The 23,006-nt window shown below is 38.3% G+C and overlaps 1 protein-coding gene across 20 annotated transcripts in view; it reads left to right on the top strand.

The window, feature by feature from the left end:
• The window catches only part of MPP7 (MAGUK p55 scaffold protein 7), an 81,908-nt gene extending 59,478 nt beyond the window's left edge, over window positions 1–22,430 (top strand). For 10 of the 20 annotated variants that reach the window (XM_083406480.1, XM_083406468.1, XM_083406482.1 and 7 more), the window contains exons 12-18: window positions 2,854–2,883; window positions 8,626–8,796; window positions 14,368–14,448; window positions 15,916–16,009; window positions 17,302–17,410; window positions 17,968–18,111; window positions 19,794–22,430. In XM_083406480.1, coding sequence (XP_083262606.1) covers window positions 2,854–2,883; window positions 8,626–8,796; window positions 14,368–14,448; window positions 15,916–16,009; window positions 17,302–17,410; window positions 17,968–18,111; window positions 19,794–19,973 — 809 coding nt within the window. In that variant the 3' untranslated portion in view covers window positions 19,974–22,430. The remainder of the gene's footprint in view (window positions 1–2,853; window positions 2,884–8,625; window positions 8,797–14,367; window positions 14,449–15,915; window positions 16,010–17,301; window positions 17,411–17,967; window positions 18,112–19,793) is intronic. The other 10 variants (XM_083406474.1, XM_083406477.1, XM_083406473.1 and 7 more) reach the window with 1 other exon arrangement.
• Window positions 22,431–23,006: the final 576 nt, after the last annotated feature.

Here is a 23,006-nt window from a genome sequence, read left to right as displayed (position 1 = left end):
CAGTAAGCATTTGTCCTCTTCTTCATTTCTTTCTCAGCTAAGCAACTAAGCTCTTCCTGGGTTCAAAGAAGGCGGGCTATGACAAATTTAGCAGGGGCTTATCAAGTTCAAGTTCTTATAATTTAATTCTTTCTTAACAGCGCAATCCAAAGTGTGTGGATTTGGCAGATCTTGGGCTTTCTTGGCTGAGAAGATAATGGTATTGCTCTGTAAGAGCAAGTCTCTCATAATACATTGTATCATTTGTAAAGAACTATTATTAGTCCTTTGCCTCTTAAGAACGCATTCAAGTAGGTGTCCTGTCCTTCCTTTGTGATTGTGACTTCCTTGTATTGTAAAGGGACAAGAATCTGAATAACTACATGCATGTGCCCTTTAAAACTGATATGCATGTGTGTTGTGCCCTGATATCTGTACCATAGTATGACATTTCATCAGTAAAGTAATGATGCTTGATCAAGGAGCAATAAAAGTGGTACTAGCAGAAGTGTCTTTGGTGGGAGGGGAGACTTTGATGGGCAAGCAGGCAGAGAAATGAGCCCAAAGAAAGTTTGTTCTACTGCATTGTAAGTTGTCTTTGGGATGTGTCTAATAAACTAGGGCAGGGGTGGGGAGCCTGTCGCCCCCATATGTCACTGAACTACAGCTCCCATTCTTCATGACCATTAGCCATGCTGGCTAGGGCTGATGGGAATCAGAGTCCAGCAACATCTGGAGAACCTCAGGTTCCCTCATTCCGGGCTCAGACAGAGCTTTCCAAACCGTGTGCCACGACACATTAGTGTGTAAGCTGCAGTGTGTAGGTGTGTCACACAAACACTCCCTGTGCTCTTATAGGGGGTTAGTTTAACCTCTGGTTTGCTAGTAAAACTGAATTACTACGTCACAAAATGATGCATGTCTAAAAAGAGTGTCACCAATATGAAAAGTTTAGAAAGCTCTGGGCTAGAGGAAGTCTCTGGATGAAAGCAACAACCTGTAGACAACTTAACTTCGACTTAAGAGTGTAACCATTTCAAAATTACAATTGAAAACCCAGTGACTTACTTATGATGCTAAGCAGAACATGACTAGTTAATGTGTTGTTTTTTCATCCCAGGGCTGGTGCAAACCTTTCTGTCTCTTAAACAGTGTTAGGGGAATATAGCCTTTGCATACACACCAAAAAACCTTACACATTTTGAAAGTGAGGTTTTGTCATTTCCTACTCCCATAAAAGAAATTGGGGTACAGGCTTTTGCAGCAAAATGTTGAACGTGCCGTGCATCATACTTCTGCAAAATATGCTCTTAACCTGTTCTTTATATCACTCAGCTCTGTTTTTCCCATTTTATTATGTGCTGAATATAATGTAAATCATGTCTGCTTGTCTTTTGGCTGTTCTAAGCTGAGGAAACAGTTGAGTGTGGTAGGTGTTTTACCCCCCCCCCTTTTATTCTTCCATTATGTCTTCAGTCCATGTAATCACTTTGCATCCTATTTTTCCCCCTTTTGCGCTTCTCAGAGGAAATTAAAGGTACATGTACAAGTTTCCCTGCTGGGCTGCAAGTGATGGCTTAAAAACTAAGTATTCTAGGTCATCACTGACTTAGAGGCAATTAGAAAATAATCCGTATAGATAGCAGTATATGTAGTCATAGCAGCCAGTTGCTTTGTTGTTGCTGGAATTGTTGTTCCAGTCCTGAGAATCGTGGTAGCAGAAGACTGTGAACCTGTTGCTTTCTGCACGTAGTTCCTACAGCACAGTACTGGCATGTGTGCATGAAGATTCCTGTGGGGTAAGGCACAGGGATCCACATGTGTTATCCCATTGTCAGATGTGGTTTCTTCTTTTGTATTTTTCCTTCTCCTCACATAGCAGGCATTTTGGGGGCCCAACACAACAGATCTGCCTGTTTCTGCACATGGGTCAAGTATGCAGAACAGGAGTGAATGTGTGCTAAAACCTCTGAATGTTAGCAAAGTAACATAACTGAACAAAGCAGATATGTTAACACAAGACATTTCCATGGAGCTAAAGATGATGTCAGTCCTATTGCATGGCTCTAATAGATTATCTTTCTTAAATTCAAACTTTGACACTGAATAAAGTGGATCTTTTCCAGTCATTAGGGGTGCAATATTGGAACACAGCTTGACAGATGCTTTACTGCTGTGTCAATCTTTAGGGGACTTTTTACTTGCAGCATACATTTAAACAGTTGTAGCTCATTGATTTCTTTAGATAGGTTATCTACCATCTATCTATCTATCTATCTATCTATCTATCTATCTATCTGTATATACCCAAAAGCTGTAAAGTATTTTGTTAGACATTTGGTATATTAAATAGGCACCAATACTATTTTATACCTAAGAAGTTATATTCATTAAAAATACCCTTTCTGTCTGATCCATTGAGCCAAATAGAAAAACTCCTGATATTCTTTGTAGATTTCTTTACCTTTGTGTTTCAGCTGTTGTATTTTTTATCCTACATTAAAATATAAAGTAGAACACCTTTTAAAATCACTTCTTTATTTTCTGTCATGAATAAGGCAATAAAACAGTGAAAAGTTAAATATGCATGTTGCTGTACTCCAAAATCTCTTGCTCAACTTCAGAACAACACAGTGATTTATTTTTAAGCAGTAGCATATTGAAGGCTTTTTATGCTGTGCTTTCTGCAGTTGTCATTTTTAAGTAACTCTTCTTTTGCATTCATGGCTGGGCATCTAACTATTCTGCTTTATTTCTTGGCTTTTGTTCTGTACGCTTTTACACTTCATCCAGAGGAAGCTGAATGTGCTGGTCACAACAGTGGAGCCCACATAGGTGAGCAGTTGCTTACAAAAGACTCTCTTTCTTTCTCAGCTTTTTCCTGGATGGCTACAGAGTTTGCAGGTAATGGGCATCACTGCATGCAATGAATCTGCTAGATTAAAAAATGGCTCACTGGATTTGACACAAAGGATCTGCATCCTAACCGCAACATATGTTACTAACATTGAAATATAGAATGCATTGAAATGCTACCTTGAATATGAGGAAATAATTTACTTGGGTAGAATTTGCAAAGAAATTTAAATACTTGTCCTAGACAAAATGCTAGGCTGGCTATATTCCTTCTGACTACATTATTTTTCTATCACAGTGTTCTTCAATCTTGGGTCCCAGATGATATTGAACTACAACTCCCATCAACCCTTATCATTGAATAAGCTGGTAGGAATGGTGAAAGTTGTAATCTCGTGACTTAGCGTAGGGATAGCCATTGTGGTACCTGACACATGTTGTGGGCTACAATTTTCATCATCCCTGACCATTGGCCACTCTGACTTGAGTTGGTGGCTCCATAACATCTAGAGGGTACCACGTTGGCTACTGCTGACTTACAGGGAATTAAGTTGGTACTGTTGGATGGCTGGGATTACTTTCTTGTCAATGAGCCAAGTAATGATACCACGGACTGGCTCATCTTTGCTCACCTATTCTTGAAGTGGTTTACTGGTAATTCCTTAGAAGATGCTACACAAGAACCATTGTAAGTTGAACATACCATATCAGCTTTTCTTTATTCTTCAAGGAAGGGATGTGGGAAGAGGACACAAATTATTGGTAAGAATTGGCCCATATTGGGGCATAAAATGGGGTAGAATAGAGAAGGAGGTTGAGATCATGGTGATGCAGGAACTACTCAGGGTAAATCAGCAGCACAAGAGTAGGTGGAGACTAATTGAGGGCATGCTACATAATTTATTAATATATCAATGTCACATGTTTTATTAAAGGGGAAGGTGGCACTGCAAATGGGTAGACTGGTAGAGAGGTTTGTGTGTCACCATGCTTCCAGATAGATTTTAGAAGCTGTGCACTAAATCTGTATGCCTGATATTTGCATGCCACAGGAGGCCTACCAATCGAAACAGAATAGCTTTCACTGTTAAAGCCCTTTATGATTTGGGACCTCAGTAGCTGAATGATATTTTCTTCCCACTTACATTTATCTGTGCCTTGAAATAATCATCTGAAACTCTTCTCTGAGTACCCCTGCAAACTGAGGTGTGGAATGCCAGAGAGGCCCACCTGACACACATTTTAATGCCTTCCTGGTGCCAGGCAAATAACTTTTCTTATTCATTTTCCCAGGCATTTTAAAATAGTTTGTATTTCTAAATTATTTAATCTTTGCATGCTGCTGTGATTTTAGCATGGTCATTTTAGTTCTGTGAAATTTATTTTGGGAGCTCTCTCTGATTATTGCTGTGATTTCTAATCTTGTGGTCTCTATTTTATAGTTGTTTTATTCTCTTTAATGATTTCTTGTTTTGTTTAAATAGTTTTTGATCATTGACATCACTCAGGGAACTGCTGTTGGGAGACTGATAAATAATAGCAGTACCACTGATGGCACTATTCAAATTAGCAACTTTAATGCCAGACCTTGCTAGTTGATCTCTTCAGTTGAAATATATGTTTTCTTTAACTTAGTAGAATTGAGTATGATGGATTATCAACCTTAACTCGCACCTTTTGTCATACAGAAAAAAATTGCATAACAATAAGTTTCAGATCAAGGAACTAGGTAGTTATCATAAGATTATTCTGAGTAGTTCATGGGATGTGTAGAGGTATGCCAGAATTCATTGGTAATGGGGGGGGGGACTCCATCACTACCTTTGCCTTCCTCCTACATACCTCTACCAGCAGGGCTCTATGAGCCTCCATGTAGGTGATACTTACATACCCTGAGGTATCTGCAGTCAGCCTGTTCAGTTTGGTATCACTCTTGGCCCAGTATGTTCACTGATCTCCATTGTTCCAACCAGGATCTGAAGCAGGTTAGCAAGCGTTAGTTTAGAAGGGAACCTTGTGAGTGCCAATGCAGATGCACTCTAAGCTAAGGCTTGGAAGGAAACTTTTGCTGGAAAGTTGGAGGAAGAAGGGGAGACCATTGGGTCACTCCCAGTTTCTTAACTATGGATACAGGGTGGAAGTGTTATAGCTTCATTCGGTTTTCATGAAATGTTATTTCTGGGATTCATAATGGGAAACCACAGTGGTGTCAGACATACAGAATAAAAACTATTTAAAAGCCCTAGTCATATGTCAGGAATTGGGTGTACTGTTATAAGGTGGCCTCAGAAATGAACTTCCTGCAGACTAGAGTTGTCCAGAAATAATTAACTATGTTTTTACTGTGCTAGTCAATGATATGGTGCTGGTTTAACAGAGAACTTGCTATTTGTCTATAATGTCTGTCAAACTGTATTAAATTTGACACACAAGCATGTATATCATTGTAGATTGTGAGCCTGTGGGCAGGGCTTTACCATTTATGTCTAAATGATACCTACTTTTTGTGAGATGTTTGCTGTTGATACTTATTGGAAACAATGGCTTGTCTTTTTCTCTATATACATTGAAGGCAAAGGGTTGCCTTCAATGTATATAGAGAAAAAAGTGCATACAATTTTGAAAAAACAGTGATTGGTATTAAATGGGCAGCAGTGAAGGACAGAAGTTGAACTAATTTTCATGTAGTTTAATGGTTCAAACCATGTAGTTAAACTATTTTGTTGGTAGTAAACTGTTTGCATACTATTAAAAACAATAATTGGTTTCACCCTTTTGGAGAAAACTATTTAAATAGCTATTTATCAACATACTTAAAAACTCTATAAACTCAATATAAATACCGGTTTTAGTCTCCGAGAAGAATGGTGTGAGCCATTGCCAGAAGAGGGGGTGTTGCTCCCTTTTGTTTCTACAGCTAGTTGCTAGGAACATGTTCAGTGTGTAGCATTTCTAAAGTGGTTGATTGCACTTGGAATAGTCTAACACTTTAACCTGACCAGGAAGAGGGGATTAGCATTTGGGGGGTGGGAAGTCCTGTTCAGTGTTTGCTAATTTGTTACAATCTAGTTTGACCATGAAATGGGATCAATTCAAAGGGTTCTGCACCCAGGAGCTGGCTTAATTTTCAGTGCCTTTCACTGATGATCTGTGGAACAAAACAGAGGAAAGTTTTTGCTTTCCCTCAGGTATGTACTTCTAGAGGGGAGCCTAAGCCTTTTGAGCAGCAGCTATTCTTTTGTAGAATAGTGCCTCTCCCACCAGCAGGAAACAGGGTTAGCTTGCAAAGTTGACTCCACTATTGGAAGGAGCTACCAGGCTGCCATAAGCACCATGAAACCAGTGAAGGCCTTATTTGGTGCCTCCAGCTTTTATGTTTCAAAAGTACATGTCTCTACCCCTCCTAGGAAAAAATTATAATCAAAGTGTGCAGGTACCCTTCTAAGCACCAGGAATTTCTGTGAAATGATTAGCCAGTGAGTGAAGTGAGAGCTGTGATTGATAAGTGAGCTGTTGAGGCACCAGGCAGTGGGAAAACTTGGGGCTCCAAATAGCTGCTGTCCCCCTTTAGTGCCCTTTTCCTGCTTCTGTCTTATATCCTAGTCCTTGGATCCACCCAGTTGCTGCTCTATTTGTTTCACTTTGCTTCCTGCCATCCATATAGAGCAGCTGCTTCAGAAACTCTTTGAAAATGTGGGAGAGGAAATCTGGGGGTCCTACCCATTGCTGCTTTGTTTGTGTTTGCTGCCTATTGGAATGTAGAGTGGGTGGCTGCTTGATAGATGCCTCAGTAGAATACTGGGGGGTGGGGGAAGGTTATGACAACCATTCGTTGTTCCTGCTACATACCCTACAATGGGGATTATTCCAAAGTTGTTTGGGTGAGGGCAGTGCAGAGGCTTCATATTGATGGTGATAATAATTATCACATTTTTCCTGGTTCTTTTTTATGAGTGAGCAAGTGCATAAGTATTACTACTACTACTACTACTACCACCACCACCATCACCTTTTCCCTGCTTGTTCTCAAGTGTTGTTGTTTTGCCAGGGGTGGGACATTTCCAAAGAATCGTTCTTATCATCACCTTTTCCTCTTGCCTGGCACACATCAAGGATTGTTCCCAAGTTGTTTGGGAAAGGGAGTGCTCAGTGCAAAGGCAGAAACACTATTACTGACATCTCTTCATACACCCCTTATTTCAACATCTACTCTGATGAGTTTTTTTAATGACTTTCCTTGCATTTTCCTTCCATTTCTATTTGTTGTTGTTGATGTTGTTGTTTATTAAATTTGTATACCACCCTCCATCTGACAATCACAGCTTTAAATTTTGCCTATTCAGGTGTATGGCTGGCTGTAGTGATTCAGAATTATTCCTGCATTCAGTTATCTTTTAATTTCTAGCTCTGATCTACAGCAGCACGTCAGAAGTATTGTATTCTCTGGCAGATCAGCATGCTGGGATGCAGTTGTGATGGGAGTTCAGGGTGGCTCTATTAAAAGCAGTCACTATTGACTCTGAGCACTACCATTTTGTCTCACTGCTGCTCCCGTGGTGTTTATGAAGGTTCTGGTCATACCAATAGTGCACCAGAGGATGCAAAGTATTGAAACGTAAAGAAGTATCAAGTGGCTTGAATTAAAGGTGATCATACTGATACGTTGGGCTTTTCTAGGCAACATAAAAGGCAAGCAGATCTTGGTAAGGACAAGCAACAACTCAGTGAAGATCTGTCTCAGCAGGCAAGGAGGCATGAGATCTATTTCCCATCATAAGAAGCCTGTCCTGGATTGCTCAGAGTAGAACATCTGACTCAAGTGACAAACACGACTGTAGACTGGCTGAGCTATGTCGTCTAATATATTGACTGTTTCTCCCCTTAATTATATTTTATCTTGTGCCCCATTTAATGATGTATGTGTTATCAAAACAAAGCATACTGGTGTTGCAATGATTAAAATGGATTTTTAATGTAATTCAAGACTGTGAAGCTACTAATAGGCATAGCTGTCAACGTTTCCCTTTTTTAAAAGGGAAATTCCCTTATTCTGAATAGGATTCCTTGCAAGAAAAGGGAAAAGTTGACAGCTATGACTAATAGGTTTTTAGAAACATTCATCGCTGTTGTTGACTTTCTTTGAACCAGTATGGATGTCAAATATATGATCTCAGCTGGGAACGTATTTAGATAAAGAATGAGTGTCTTCTGTTGATTCTGCAAGCACTTATTAAAATATCAGTATCTGGGAGTTGGGTAATTATCAGTATTTTGGGGGTAGGGATATCAGCAAATTTTGCAAGTCTGTATTACAAATGTGACATTTCCCCATATTTCTGTTCTCAGTGCTTAACAGAGATCTAGCCTGCTATACCAATATGATGATGTTGTTTTTTTAAAAAATACATCATTCCTAATTTTCACCAGCAACCCATACACTTTGAAATTGGCACCTTTTGAATAAAAATAATTTGGTAATGTGATTAGGCCACAATCCTATCTAAAAACATAGAGGGACTTCAAAAGTAAACACAAAACAATGGAGATTAAAAAGACGTTAAATTTCACCCCATGTGGCTCCCATATGCCCTTGCATGAGCCTAATCAAATATGTATGGAAAACAATTTGGACTTTGAATTTGGTCCTTTAAGATATAAGGAAGAAAAACTACTAAGTAACAAAAGTAACAAATGCCCATATGAAGGAGTGTTTGTTACAGATGGGCTACTGGCTAGGCTGATGACAGTAACCCTTGCTTCTGCTTCTTTTTTTAAATCTCGTAACTACAGCTGGTTTCAGGAGGAGTTTCCGTCTCAGCAGAAAAGATAGAAAAACAAACAAGACTATGTATGAATGCAAGAAGAGTGATCAGTACGATACAGCAGATGTCCCAACTTACGAAGAAGTAGCAAAGTATAGACGACAGCCCAATGAGAAATACAGACTTGTTGTCTTGGTTGGTAAGTTTTAATTATTTGAATTGGGAACCTAGGTTGTTTTGTTTCATGTTATCTTTTTGAACTTTAAAAATCATGTGCCAAAGCAACCTGAAATGCTCAAAAGTCTCAAGAGGCTCATGTGGAAGCAGATGTTTCCTGAGGTCCATATATTCAAGTATATTTATAAGGAACCACAAGGGCAGGCAGGTACTGTACACAGATAAAAATGTACATTAGTTGCTCTTTTGCCTCTGGCCTCATCCACCACTGGCATGTAACCCTCAGAAAGCTGATAGCTGAAAAGTTCAGAGGTGCCCCAGCACAATGGCAGCTAGAGCATGTGTCTATATGCATATCTGAGAACAGTAAGCATCCAGCATAAAAGTCTCATGGACTTGTTTCATGTCCACCTAGCCATATTGGCCAGATTGCATGAATATTCATCATATTTATCCTGGGCCTGAAAGCAAGAAGGATATGAGAAGGCTCTCCTCAGTATGTGAGGCCCAGAAGCAGAGAGAGTGAACTTCTGTCTTTACAGCTTCCATCATTCTTTTTCCTGGCCTGACAGCCTGTGCATTCACCTTCTGAAAAGATGATTTTCATCCCTTTTCAGTCACATACATTGTTTTCCCACATGGAAAAGGAGTAGCTGGATGTTTAGCTTATAGCCTTTCTGTAAAGTTTCTCTCCCTATCATGCAGATGTAATGTGTTTCAGTTCTTAGTTAAGGATTGTGAGCTCCTCTTTGCCGAGCACTTAAAACTTGATTCAGAATCTTGCCCGGTTGGGTGAATTACACTGCAGAGGCAGAGGTGTTATAAGCTTTATTCGGCTTTATTTTACCTGTCTCAAAAAGACAACATAAGACGAAGCCTCCTGATTCAGGCCAAGGCTCACCTAGTCTAGCATCTTGTTCTCACAGTGGCCAACCACATACCTATGGGAAGCCCACAAGCAGGACATGAGTGCAATAGCACTCTCCCAAGTTGTAATTCCTGCCAACTGGTATTCAGGTCATAGTCAACAAATAGTCAACTTGTATTCATAGTCAACAAATGCCTTGAGATGGTTCACAAGACATTTATTTAGCTAGCTAGCTAGCTAGCTCGCTCCCCTTTTCCTGTGCTCTTAAATCTCATCACACTGTAGGGATAGCTAATCACAAGCAGATCTGCAGTCATGGTGCAAGACTCTTTATTATTATTATTAAGTGTTTGACACATAGCCACAGCAGATTTCATCAGTTTTGCTTCCGTTTGCTTTAGAGTGCCATTCTATTTGACTCCAGGGTAAACTTGTCAGAGTTTTATTATTTGCCAGTAGCCAATAAAAAAATACCCACTATTACATCAATTATGAAGCTAAGGAACATAACTATGAAGCAATCAATATACCAAACACTGTTTGCTAATGCGTTACATAAACAAGCTACCCTTTTCTTCCAAACAGATTCCTAGTCTTCCTTAACTGTGTTTTATCAAAAAATAGTGGGGGCAATGTGGACTAGTAGCTGACTATAGTTGCAGGGTAGCCCAAGCAGGGTTCTGTTCTGTTCTTGTGTTGGGTGATTCCTATATTACCTCACTGGTCACTTGCAGTAACTTAAGATATGGTCCAGAACATAAATTAGGGTGGGGTTATGGTCTTTGAATCTAGTCAGCAATCTCAACACTTGATAACCAATTTAGAGATCTTACAAAAGCCGTTTAGAAATATTTTCCAATATACTCCATTTACAATCCAACAATTATAAATTGTTCTTCTACTTGTTGCACTACATTTTAGTTTCTTTTGCAGTACTGTATAGGCCAATGTTTCATTAGCAGAATTTCTTCCATTATAAAAAGTTGCAGACCAGAAGAAATATGACCCTCTATCAGGGACTGTTATGAACTGTAGAACTGCTGTTTTTATATAGCTCATATCCAAGGGAACACTTAAAATCAGTTTTTAATAAACAGCTTTGTCATTCTCTAACGCACAAGTTCAGGCACCTACTACTGTGAGCGAGAGATTGTGGGTTCTACACAGCAAGTAATAACATGCTTGAGTTGATTTTACACCTATATCAACAGAGTTCTGTGAAATGTGTGATAAGTAGACTTTTTATGACAAATCACATATGCTGGCTCTGAGGGATATCTAGAAATTTCGTTTTATTTTGGTGGTACTAAATCAAGTGAAGAAAGTGTGCTTTTACAGTAACAAAAGCAGCTCACAAATTTATTGCAGACTTCAGTAATTTTGATGTTTTTCTCTTGGTATTAGAAGCAGCATAAGTCTGGCCAATATCATAAAAATGTCTTGGGTAAAATGTGGAAAAACTGGCACTGTTAATATAGGTACAGTAGAAATGATCAGATTTAAAAGCTTTGGACATGCTAGTAGCTGCATCCAATACGATGTGTGAAATACAATTTTGATGTTAGTGCCAGGAAATACAAGGACAAATAATTAAATTTTCACATAATTGGTTGTGGCAAAAATGTTCAGTTATAGTAACTGAAAACACAATTTATTATTGGAGTCTATTTAAAAAAATAATTGGCTGCCAAGTAGATGTTTCACTTAAACTTACTTTAAATAAATGAATTCTAATTCACAGAATATAAACTCGATGTAGAGTTTAGACTATCACTGTTTTGGGATGTGATTTTCCTTTCTATCTCATCCCAGCTCCCACACTTTTGCTGCCATCTGCCTTTTCTCTCTCTCTTCTACCTAACAGGCCGAGATGGAGGCTCTAACCAGTTTTGGTTCACCCCAGTAGATAATTTGGATAGTGAATGCTTATTTAGCTGCATTCTAGTCCCTAAAATAAAAGTAGCCATTGTTTTTAGGTAAGTGGGCCCTGAGCTATGGGGTGGTATGTTAACCCACTGGAGAAAGCACAAGTTTTGAGCTTGAGACTCTTAATCTCAAGGTTGTGCATTTGAGCCCCATGTTGGAGCAAAGATTCCTGCATTGCTGGGGGTTGGGCTAGGTGACCCTTGTGGGTCCCTTCCAACTCTAGAAGTCTGTGATTCTATGATTGATTAACTGTTAGGAGTATTGATATTCAGAAGGGCATTGGAACTGATCAGCTGATAAAATAAAGCGAATGCTAGCAGGAATGGTGCTTTGTCTAAGAGACAAGCAGAACTCCAAATGCTGCAGGTCTGAATTTAACATTACTGTACATATCCTGACTGACCTTTGCTCCAGCACATAATGATGAGCTGTGATCTCCCCTCCTCATTGCAGGAAATAAGGGAATCAGAAGGAGTATGGTGGCAGATTAGGCAGAATATGGATCACCAGCATTGGATTTACAGCAAGAGGGTTTCCCCCAGCTTGCAAACATCTTGCTCTAGTTGCACCTTGGATATAAACCATAAAATGATATCTCCTCAACAAATATGGAACAAAAGAGGCAAAAGTAATTATTTAAACCTAGTAATGGTGTTTGTGGTAGGCAGCTGGAGATTTTTAATACACAAGTGGGATACACAGGGAAGGCTGAAATTAACCCCTTAACACTCATTTCCTTTCTGGGAAATGTGTCGATTGATACTTCAGTGCAAAGGTTTAATCTTGTCATGTTAGGAAAGATGACCAGTTTGTACAAGAAAAGCATCCATTTGGGTAAAACATTCTGCAGAATGTCAGGAAAAAAGCAGATGAATTTATTTGGGTTATTTTAAATTCTAATATCATAGTCCTGTGGTCCCTGTATGTCACTTTATACTTAGGTAAGGGAGAAGTAGGAAATTGTGTAGAATACCTTAATAGAGGATCTTGATTCAGAGTAGTGGCAGGAGGAGTCTGAAGTGGACCTTTACATGAAAAGTTAAAATGATTACTTATGATTTAAAATGATTACTTATGTTTAAAATGATTTAAACAACTAGTTGTTTAAATATTATGGCTTGGATCCTAATTTTGGGGTCTGCGAATGGAAGGAGAGTTGGAATCATGGGACCGGTTCTTCTGTATGCTCAACTCTTTCTGTGAAGCAAAAAGTGAAGCGAAAAAGTTTGGATCCAAGCCAATAAATTTTCCTGAGTTTTATTTCAGATACAGCTGTTCAAACCAAAAATAAAATTAGATGAAGTAAGCTGTTACAGATGCCTTGCCATGGTTGCTGGTCATCTAGATACTCAAAGCACTGAAGACTGTTCATATAGCATTGATTTAGTTAAAATTTCCAAAATGGTTGGATTTCAAGGCAAAACAATACAGCAGAGCAACAAAACAATACAACAATCATTTTCAAACACCTTGAATGTTTCACAAACCTTATGAGGAAGACCATGAATAAGTGGAAATCAAATATGTTTTCATAGCTGTGCAGAGCTTCGATACTACCTTTATAGAAGGCTTTATTCCTAGTGCTCATGAAAAATCAGTTTTCAACCTACCAGTAACCATTCCATTTCCATAGAGATAAGATTGTAATTTACTTTCATATAAGTCACTGTTGTCTGGAGATGCATAATTGTAAGAATGGTGATACAAGAACAAAAATCTAATGCTGATAGTTTCACAGTCATTTTTAATTTTCAGACTGCGCCAACAAATTTTGTTTACATTTTAGACATTCATCTGCAGTAATAAATTATAGTTCATGCAAAGCAAAGATGAAACTTGCCATGCCATTTCTTGCTTAAGTGCACATGGTGTAAATTCAGCAACAGCTTGGCTTTTCTGGAGAATCTATAGTTTGGAAATAATGAAAAGTATTTGGCCTTCATTAGTACTTCTTTACTGCACATATGGGTTGGGGTGCAACTAGTCAAATCTGAATATTTAATAACTGTGATGGGTCTGAATATATTAAACTTCAGAAAATTTATAAATGGCTCACACCCTGACCTGGCCCCTTCTATATCAAATTATATGATCTGGAGCTGAGAAGAGAAACGCTAATCACTTAAGTGTTTCTTTCAGCTTTTCCATCTATGCAGAAGATGGGCTGAACATAATACACCAGGCTTCCTCAACCTTGGCCCTCCAGATGTTTTTGGCCTACAACTCCCATGATCACTAGCTAGCAGGACCCAATGGTCAGGGGTGATGGGAATTGATGAGGAAGCCTGAAATACACCTTTCAATTTTGTGTGTCTTGTCTTGAGAAAGCTAAGAAGATGAAACAAAGTCACCTGAAATTGCTGCCTGTATTCAAAGTACAGTGGATCCTAAATATGTTGGGTGGGAAGATGGATATCCAGTCATGATTCTTGGGTATCTCCAATAATCTCTGCTCTGTCAGATTCACATTTTTGTATATTTAGTAACTCTGTGTGTATATCATTCTTTGACAAAACTGGCAGCGGGTTGTTCATTTTCCAGGTAATGTAGAACTGCAGTTCCTGAAGCCCACAGGTCTCAAGAATGAACAACCCGCTGCCTATTCTGCCAGATAATGATATACACAGAGTGTTACTTGATGTAAGGACAATCTCTTTATCTCTGCCTAGAGAATGTGGATGGTGCTGAAGTTACACATCTTGTTCTGGCCTTGTGTCTTTTAAATCTCACATCATAAGGTGTTGCATGATCGAAATAGTAATCAAAGGATAATTGATTACAATGCATTTTAACTTTCAGGGCCTGTGGGTGTAGGATTGAATGAACTTAAACGGAAATTGTTGATCAGTGATACTCAGCATTATGGTGTAACCGTGCCACGTAAGTGACAATCAGTTCTGTATAAAGTTCAGTGTTACTTAATCCGGCATAAGGTGAACATGTTTGAACATATAGGGTATGCCTTTTAGGAGTGCTCACCTTGAATAAGAATGTAAAGGCTGTGCTTTTTTCTTGCTGTCGCTAAACACTTTAGAAAATAAGAGCTCTCCGTTAAAATCTCTGTGAGACATGGGGGTAGGTACTCTTCCAGCATTGTGGAGCTTTGTCCAACCTGTAGAAGTTGTGCCACAAATGGTACAGAGAGTAGGGATTTGTGGCCCTACTGGACAGAATTGGAGTGGCCCAGGGGCCTGTTATGCCATAGTCAGGTTTGCACTCCCATCTGCACCTTTAATGCTGACTTGGTGCTTCCACATCACTTCCCAACTTCCTAGAATAGAGGCAAAACCATTCCAAGGGATGACTAGAACTGATCCATATTTGATATCCTTGCTGTGTTAACAGATTTGAGCAAGCCACCCATTTGCTGAGTGTTTATGCAGCTGAGGGACAGGAATTAGTACTTTAATTATTTTAGGGGCAGGGAAGGGAGCATGCAGGCTTAAGGCTCAAAACAAGCTTTGTTGCATCTGAGCAAGGCCTGAATCTGCTCTAACTGTTGAGAAAATCTAAAATAAAGTTATCTATAGTGACAAATGAAACACTGAATTCAGTAGTGCAGGAAGTAAATAAGGAACTCTTGAAGCAGGGATTGAAGCACTTGTTTTCAATATAACTTGAAAGCTTATTGAAACTTTCACAAAATTTTATGAATGAAATGTGTGTGGTAGAGCACATGTGTAATACCAGTGCTTTAATGTGACTGTTTTTATTGGGTATATTTGCTCAGATTTTACAAAAAGAATAAGCAGTATTGGCACAAAGTCTTGCAAGCATTCTAATTTTTAGGATAATGTATTTTCAGGAATTGCAACAAAGATAATATCATATCAACTTGAAGGATGTCCAAAAACTGAATTAATTCTGTGCCATGAGATCAATAATGGTTCTTGGACACGCATGCTTTCTCATATGTCCTTTTGAATCTTGAAACCACTAGAGAAAGGTGATTTGATATCCTGGGTTGCTTTCAAAAACTCTGGGAACGCTTCTGTGTGTTATGAAGGGAACATGAATGAGGAGAGAATGCATGGAACCTAAGCCAATTCCTGATCTTGGTCAGAGGAGGGAGGAGCTTTTGTGTTTAATCTCCCACCACCACTCACATTGCAACAATGTCCTGGTAATTAACATCAAGCTGATAGCATGAGACTCTTAATCTCAGGGTCATGGGTTTGAGTTCCACGTTGTGCAAAAGATTCTTGCATTGCAGGGGGTTGGACTAGATGACCCTCGCGGTCCCTTTCAGCTCTACAATTCTATGATTCTGTGATCAAACAGAAAAGACTTCTGTTGGTTTTTTGTTCATTTGTAAACTGTTTCTTATTTCTTTTGCAATAAAACCAGACACAACAAGACCAAGAAGAAGCCAAGAAAGTGATGGCGTTGAGTACATCTTTATTTCCAAGCACTTGTTTGAGACAGATGTACAGAACAACAAGTATGTGGGAAAGCAAGAACTTTTGTCATAACAATGGTTTTTTGTCATTTTGTGGCTAGACATCAATTTATAAATGGAAGGTGCTTCCTCTTCTGAATATTCAGATTAGAACAAACTTCATTTGAATTGGGGGGGGGGCAGCAATGTGTATTCAGTTTCTCTTAAATCTCTGCTTACTTCCCTGCCTGTAATCCGTTGGCTTGCCTGAACCATTTATTTGCACATTAACTGACAACTGCTGACCACTAATGGAAAAAATTAATTACCACTAATGGGAATAATACAATTGCATATACTGTTGCCCTCAACTATGATTATAATCCATATGAACACAGTAGCAGTTCTAGACAGCAGATCTCCTGTTTTGCGTTTGAGACCTCTTCTGAAATGTCCAGGACAGATGTCAGAAGTTTTAACTCTTTTTATTAACTTCAAAAGTGACTTCTGTATACAGCACCAGCAAAGTCCTGCTCCTGTGCTGGGGGTATGGGTGGGAGGAAGAGGGAAGGGCCTCACTGACTCTCAAGTTTGCAAACTTGTTCAGTATTATGCTGATGCAGTGTTACATAAGATAATGTTACATTCCCCTCCAAAAAAACATTTTTTAGTCTTTCTATATAAGAAGTTATATTGAACAATTGGACTAGATGACACTCATGGTCCCTTCCAACTCTGTAATTCTATGATTCTGTGATAAAACAGGTCAGATGTGGAAACAGCGTTCAATAATCTATTGTTTAGATTATGCATATTTTTACTTCATTAGTTTCAAATGAGGATAAAAAAACTTTAGCAGGCTATTTGTTCTTTAGGTCTTTTGCTCTGTTTCAGTGAAATAAAAGCAGGTTTACTGTGCGTGTGTGTGTGTGTGTATTTATGTGCAGTGGTACCTTGGTTTACAAACTTAATCCTTAATCCAAAACTTAAACTTCTAGAAGTCTGTTCTTAAACCAAAACGTTCTTTTACCAAGGTGTGCTTTCCCATAGCAGCAGGGACTCAATTTACAAATGAAACACACTCAACCGGAAGCAGAACATGTTCTGCTTCCAAGGCAAAGTTCACAAACCAAAACACCTCCTTCTGGATTTGCAGCATTCTTAACCCAAGTTGTTCATAAACTAAGCTGTTCTTAAACCTAGGTACCACTGCATATATATAATCTCAAAGCAAAAAAATCTGTAATAGACTCTCACATAGAAGTGAAAAGAATGGATTGTGTGAATCTTCTCTGTATAATGCTACGTTTGGGGAGTCTTTAAAGGAAACATTCAATAATGTTTTTCAATTACAGGTTTATTGAATATGGGGAATATAAAAACAATTACTATGGAACCAGCATAGATTCAGTTAGATCTGTTCTGGCTAAAAATAAAGTTTGTTTGTTGGATGTACAACCTCATGTAAGTAAACTGCAACATTTTGTTTTTCTGTTGGTAACCAAATGCTGATTTGCATTGCTTTGTAGAAACAAATAAGATACTTTAGGAGGGTAAGAGCTGAAATGTGAAATCTATGTTCTACTGGCCACCTTGGGACTGAACTCCTAGTAGAAGGGAAAGTATGGACCTGGGTACTAAAAGACTAGCTGCTTACCACATTAACTATGAAAACAGATTTATTTTTGCTAAATTATTCCAACTTGAGAACTTTTACCTGCCTGTTCAGAACTGGACTCATTCACATACACTCCTATATAATGGAACTAGAATACATGACCAACATGACTGATACTTCAGGAAATACTATGGAGGATCTTTCTGAATGAGCGATTGTAAATTACTCTGCACAATTAAAATGCTATATAAATTATGCTTAATAGCAGTAGCTCTGGGGGATGAGGGAGAAAAATATAGAGAAGTGCCAGATGGAAACTGGAGAGTGCCAGGTGACTTGCCTTACTCAAAGTAAATACATTTTGAAACAAGCTGCTCATAACTTAGCATTTTCTTCCCTCCAGACAGTAAAGCATTTAAGGACATTAGAATTTAAACCGTTTGTCATCTTTATAAAACCTCCTTCAATTGAGCGTTTGCGAGAAACGAGAAAAAATGCCAAGATAATTTCAAGCAAGGATGAAAAAGGTGCTGCCAAGCCTTTTCAAGTAAGTAACTTCTGCGTTCCTGCAAATATGACAAGGTGCCGGGGGGCTGTGTCTGTCAGTGAAGGTGACTGCACACCCTGGTTCACAGTGCACATAATATTTTTTCAGCATAACATTTTTTTGAAGTATTGGAAACAGAATCAGAGAGGCCGATCACTTCCAGAACCACCACCTCCCTCTCTCTTCTCCCTTCATTTCATGCTCTTATTGCCTGTCCTTTAGGCAGTGACAGAAACAGTATCACACCTAACATGTTAGGGATGGAGGCAGTTACCATATTTTTCCATGTATAAGACCAGGTTTTTTAAAATCTCCCCCAAAAAAGGTTTGAAATTGGGGCTCATCTTACGCACGGTTAGTGCTGAGGGGTGTTTTCTTAATTTGGATTCCCCCCCAAACAGGAGTGTCTTATACATGGAGGCATCTTATACACAGGAAAATACGGTATGTCCCCTCCCAGCATTCTTTTCAGCTGCCACTGCAAGATGAGTGGGTCACAAGTCTGGCTAATTATAATTGTATCACGTTTCTGTAGATTTAGCTCTATTTTTGCTCCAGATATGCACCTAAACTATAGGAATAAGTATGGGTGACAAGAAAAGGCAGAGGTGGTTTAATAAACGTATTGATGCACAGCCTCCGTGTCCGGCAATATCATGTGAACGCAAGCAAGAATGTCTCTCAGGATTGAATCCTGTGGAGGTTGTTGGAAAGGAGTATGTGTAACAGTGTGAACGCCTAGCAAAGGATGCCAGCTGTGGATATTGTCAATTTGTTTCTGACAAAATTGTTGTAAATGTTGGTTTTTTAAAAAATACACGAATTTGGAATAATTAGGCTAGTGAGACTTCACAAGACTATTAAATACATAAATAGTTTCTTAATTTGTAAAAGTATAACACAGTCCTGGGGACTTACTCTTCTTAGGATTTTCTGTCTTAATTTTATGTAGTTACATTCTATGTTTCCAAAAACATGAGCAAAAACCTACTGAATGAGCCCTAGTAAGACCCAGGAATCTGAAAGGAACGATTCTTTTGGATTTTTACCAAACTTTCAAAAATACAGACTGTGTTCTAGTAAATCCCTTGCTAATAGCAGGCAGAGTCTTAGGTAATGTAGTTGGTCAGTACATCATTAATGTAAATAGCTTAAAAACATTTTTCCAGTGCTTTTTCTAGCACAGAGACATTTCTTTAATTATCAGTTAGTGACTAATAATGCTGATATGCGGATAAAGAGGAAGGATTTGTAAATTGCTGGGCAAAATAGAGTTTTTAAAACAATAACAAAATAGTTTGAAACGAAGACTTGTGTGAATTTTGTAATAAAGAACATATAATTTTTATTCCCTGTTTTATGAACTATTAGCTAAGCATAGGCTTTGATCCAAAATCCTGGTATGCTAGCATGTCTACTTATGCAGGAGGGGCACAGATCCACACACACACACACACACACACCCCGGTGGCTGCTGAGGGTCAGGGGACTCTTCAGAATAGTTTTGCGGGGGGATTCAGGAAATTGGCAGCTTCCCCCAGCACAAATGGAAATGCCTTCTACTCACACAGCAAGATCATTGGAACCAAGCCATAAAACCTGATTCCTTGTTAACTCCGCATTCGGCAGATTTGTAACTTGTTTTGCTTTTCCTTTTGAATGACTACTTCTCTTTCTTTTAGGAGGAAGACTTTCAAGAAATGCTTAAATCAGCACAAATTATGGAAAGCCAATACAGCCACCTTTTTGACAAAGTTATAGTAAATGATGATCTTACTACAGCTTACAATGAGTTGAAAACAACCTTTGACAGACTGGAGCGAGACACCTTTTGGGTTCCAGTCAGTTGGGTGCATTCATAACACTAAACAAATAAAATGTTTCATAATATTTTAATAAGGTACTCAGTTGGATCTAAATGGACATTTTGTTGGTGGGAAGCTTTTCGAGCTTTGGCAAACTGGTGCATTTACAAACTTGGTGCAGTGGAATGTTGATCTTATTTTTCTGTGTGTAAACCTTCCTGTTTGGAATAGGGGTTCGGAGGCAGAATATCACATTGAAGCCTTATTTTTTACCAGATTCAATTTTACTGGTTTTTGAAGTGAATCTTCAGCTATTACGATACCACATTTCATCAATCCAGTATGAGATATCCTTTAAGCTGAGCATTGATATTAAAAAGTCTTAAGGTCTGATATCAGTGTTTAAGTGGCTTCCAATTTTGCTACTTCCAGACCTGGATAATAGTTAGCACTTGAAATTTTTAAAACTGGGGATGCAAAAGTGGCTACCATTTCTTTAACTAAAATACAAATATTTGAACTTGCTTACGCTCAGTCCGAATTTTGTGTGTGTGCTGAGTATTGTCTTCCACATCCAGACTGACTTTTACCACAACAGCAAATTTTATTTATGTTGGTGGAAAAACTTTCTTGGATCTTTTCAATAAGCAATAATATTGCTCTGCATCTTGAGTATTTGTAGATTACCCTTGGGGAGTATTCACAGCAGTGCATCAAAGCTTAGATTGGGGTAATTCTAACAAAGATAACAGGGTGGAGGGTTAGTCTTTGGGAAAGAGGCAGTTGGGTAAATGGATTTTATTTATATAAGTGCTTCATTGTTTTAATTATAAACCTTTCTAAAACAGCCTTTGAGAAAACCCAGAACCTATTTTTTTATTTGAAAATTTGTAATTAAAACTAGTGGATCATTCTCATTTTACACTGACCCAGAGCTGTGTTTTCTGGAATGAAGAAAGTAATTTTTTTGCTTCTTCTTGATTTCCTCTTGACACAAAGTTTATTAGTAGATGAAAAGAGAAATACTTGTTGTGTTCAAGCGAATTTGCCTTTCCAATTTATACGTGACAGTGATGTATCAGAGGCTTAGTATGCAAACAGGAAGTCCAGTTATTTTATGTTAATGTATAAAAGGGTTAGCTGTCTTATTTAAAGGCAAAAGAATTTAGTGAGACTATATATATTTATGAAAAGGGATGAGAAGGGATATATTAATTTTTTGCATTTCTTGTCAATGTGATCATTTATTAAACAGATCCCTAGGTGTCTGTGATTTGAAACACTGGCTTTATAAACTCAACATTCCATGTAAATGTTTTAGTTTCGATACAGATAAACCACCAGGTCTTTGCAAATGTAGTCTAAATAGATGGTTGGTTTTTTGGTTCATTGCATTCATGTTTTAAAATTGTGTAATACAAGGGAAGTGCCAACAACCAGAATATCGTCTTTTGGAAACATTTGTGCTAGAGTGACGCATGTAGCCTGGCCCTGAACATCCATCATGTAATGTTGAGTGTCTCAGGTTTTACTGTTTTTGGTGATCTATGGTTGTACTTCAGCACCAATTAATTGCATGAAAAATACTGAACTGGATCCCCTCCCTCCCGGCTGTGTTTCAGTACTGCTTTAAATAAATCACTGTGGTTGTTTGTTTGTTTGGCAGGCATTATGCGTCTTTGACATTCAGTGTGTACTGCAAGAGCCAGTGCCAAGAATGCTGGGTATCTGTCAATATCTACATTTTGTATATGAGAGGATCAAAACATTTGTTTAGAAATACATTTGTCCTGTTTGTCAGCTATAGTTTGTGTGACTATTCTTACCATATATTTTTCTTGAAAACAAGGGGAAATTGGGCATATAGGTTTCAAATGTTGTGACATCCCAGAATGCTGTTTGGGAGGAAGCTCTCTCCCTTTCATCCTGATTGTCGCTCCAAAGACAGCGTTTCGGCACTGTGCTCTTACTGGCAATAATTGACACTATTAATCTTTGTAAGCTTCCCATGTTCTTTTTGTCAAGAGAGAATTTACTATCCTTTGAGTTCACTAGCTTTGAAGCAGCAACTGAGTCTGCAATGACCTTGGACACCTTTGTTTTAATAAGAGCATGATCCAAAAAGCTCTGGAGCTTTGCATAAGTAGGAGCTGCCTGTCCTCTCCAATGCTGCGGCATGTTCTGTGTGTGCACACTGAAACTGTTTGGAGCCTTGGATCATACACATAGCATGGGTATAGTTCAGAAAAACTTAAGTCAATTTTTGGCTCAAAGTGAAACTGACTTTTTTCAGCCTTTTAAAATTGTACTGCATGGGTTTGAGTACAATGGTTTTATGGTTTTAAATATAAATATCCTTATTGTATTTTTGCTGTTTTGTCATTGTAAAGCAAATGTTAAAAGTTTTTATACTATGGATTCAGAGCAATACTTGAAGTTGTCATCAGTTCACTTACAGATGATGTGCCTGAATTGCAACTTTATCAATCTTAAATCAATAAATTATTGACAAAATGTACCGTGGGAAAGCTTCTTTTTTAAAAATAAGGAACTCAAATCTATCATCTTAAAAAAATTTGAATTGTGCTTGCAATATCTGTTACCATTATCACATTCAAACAAGTAGCATAACTGAATGAACTAACTTAACGAGCTAACTTAAGCCATGATTCTGCTGTAGAAAACAATTATTTTGTTGAAGCATACTAGTCAATGCAGCAGAGCCATTTCTGAAATGCCTGGGGCCTGTACCCCAGTATATGTTTAGGACCCAAATATTTAACTTGTCCAGAGATTTAAGATTTTCTTCTTTGTCCTGTAATTGCCCGCATCTGCACACAGAGCAAATATTAAGAATACAAATGACCCCTAATTCAGATGGGACTGTGTAAACAAATTGCACAAGGTTCTGTCCTCATTTTACAAGTGATGACAAAATATAATGACAAAATAAAAGCAACATATTACAACATGTGAGTTTAACAGCAAACCAGCAAGTTTCTCCTTCCATAGTGCATATTCTGGGGAGCTTTCCATAATAATGGTGTCACCACACACCCTATGATGGCATATTCACAATCAGCTCTAAAC

This window comes from Podarcis tiliguerta, assembly GCF_965153285.1.
Source record: "Podarcis tiliguerta genome assembly, chromosome: 12".
NCBI lineage: Eukaryota > Metazoa > Chordata > Lepidosauria > Squamata > Lacertidae > Podarcis > Podarcis tiliguerta.
This window is presented reverse-complemented; position numbering and strand designations above follow the sequence as displayed.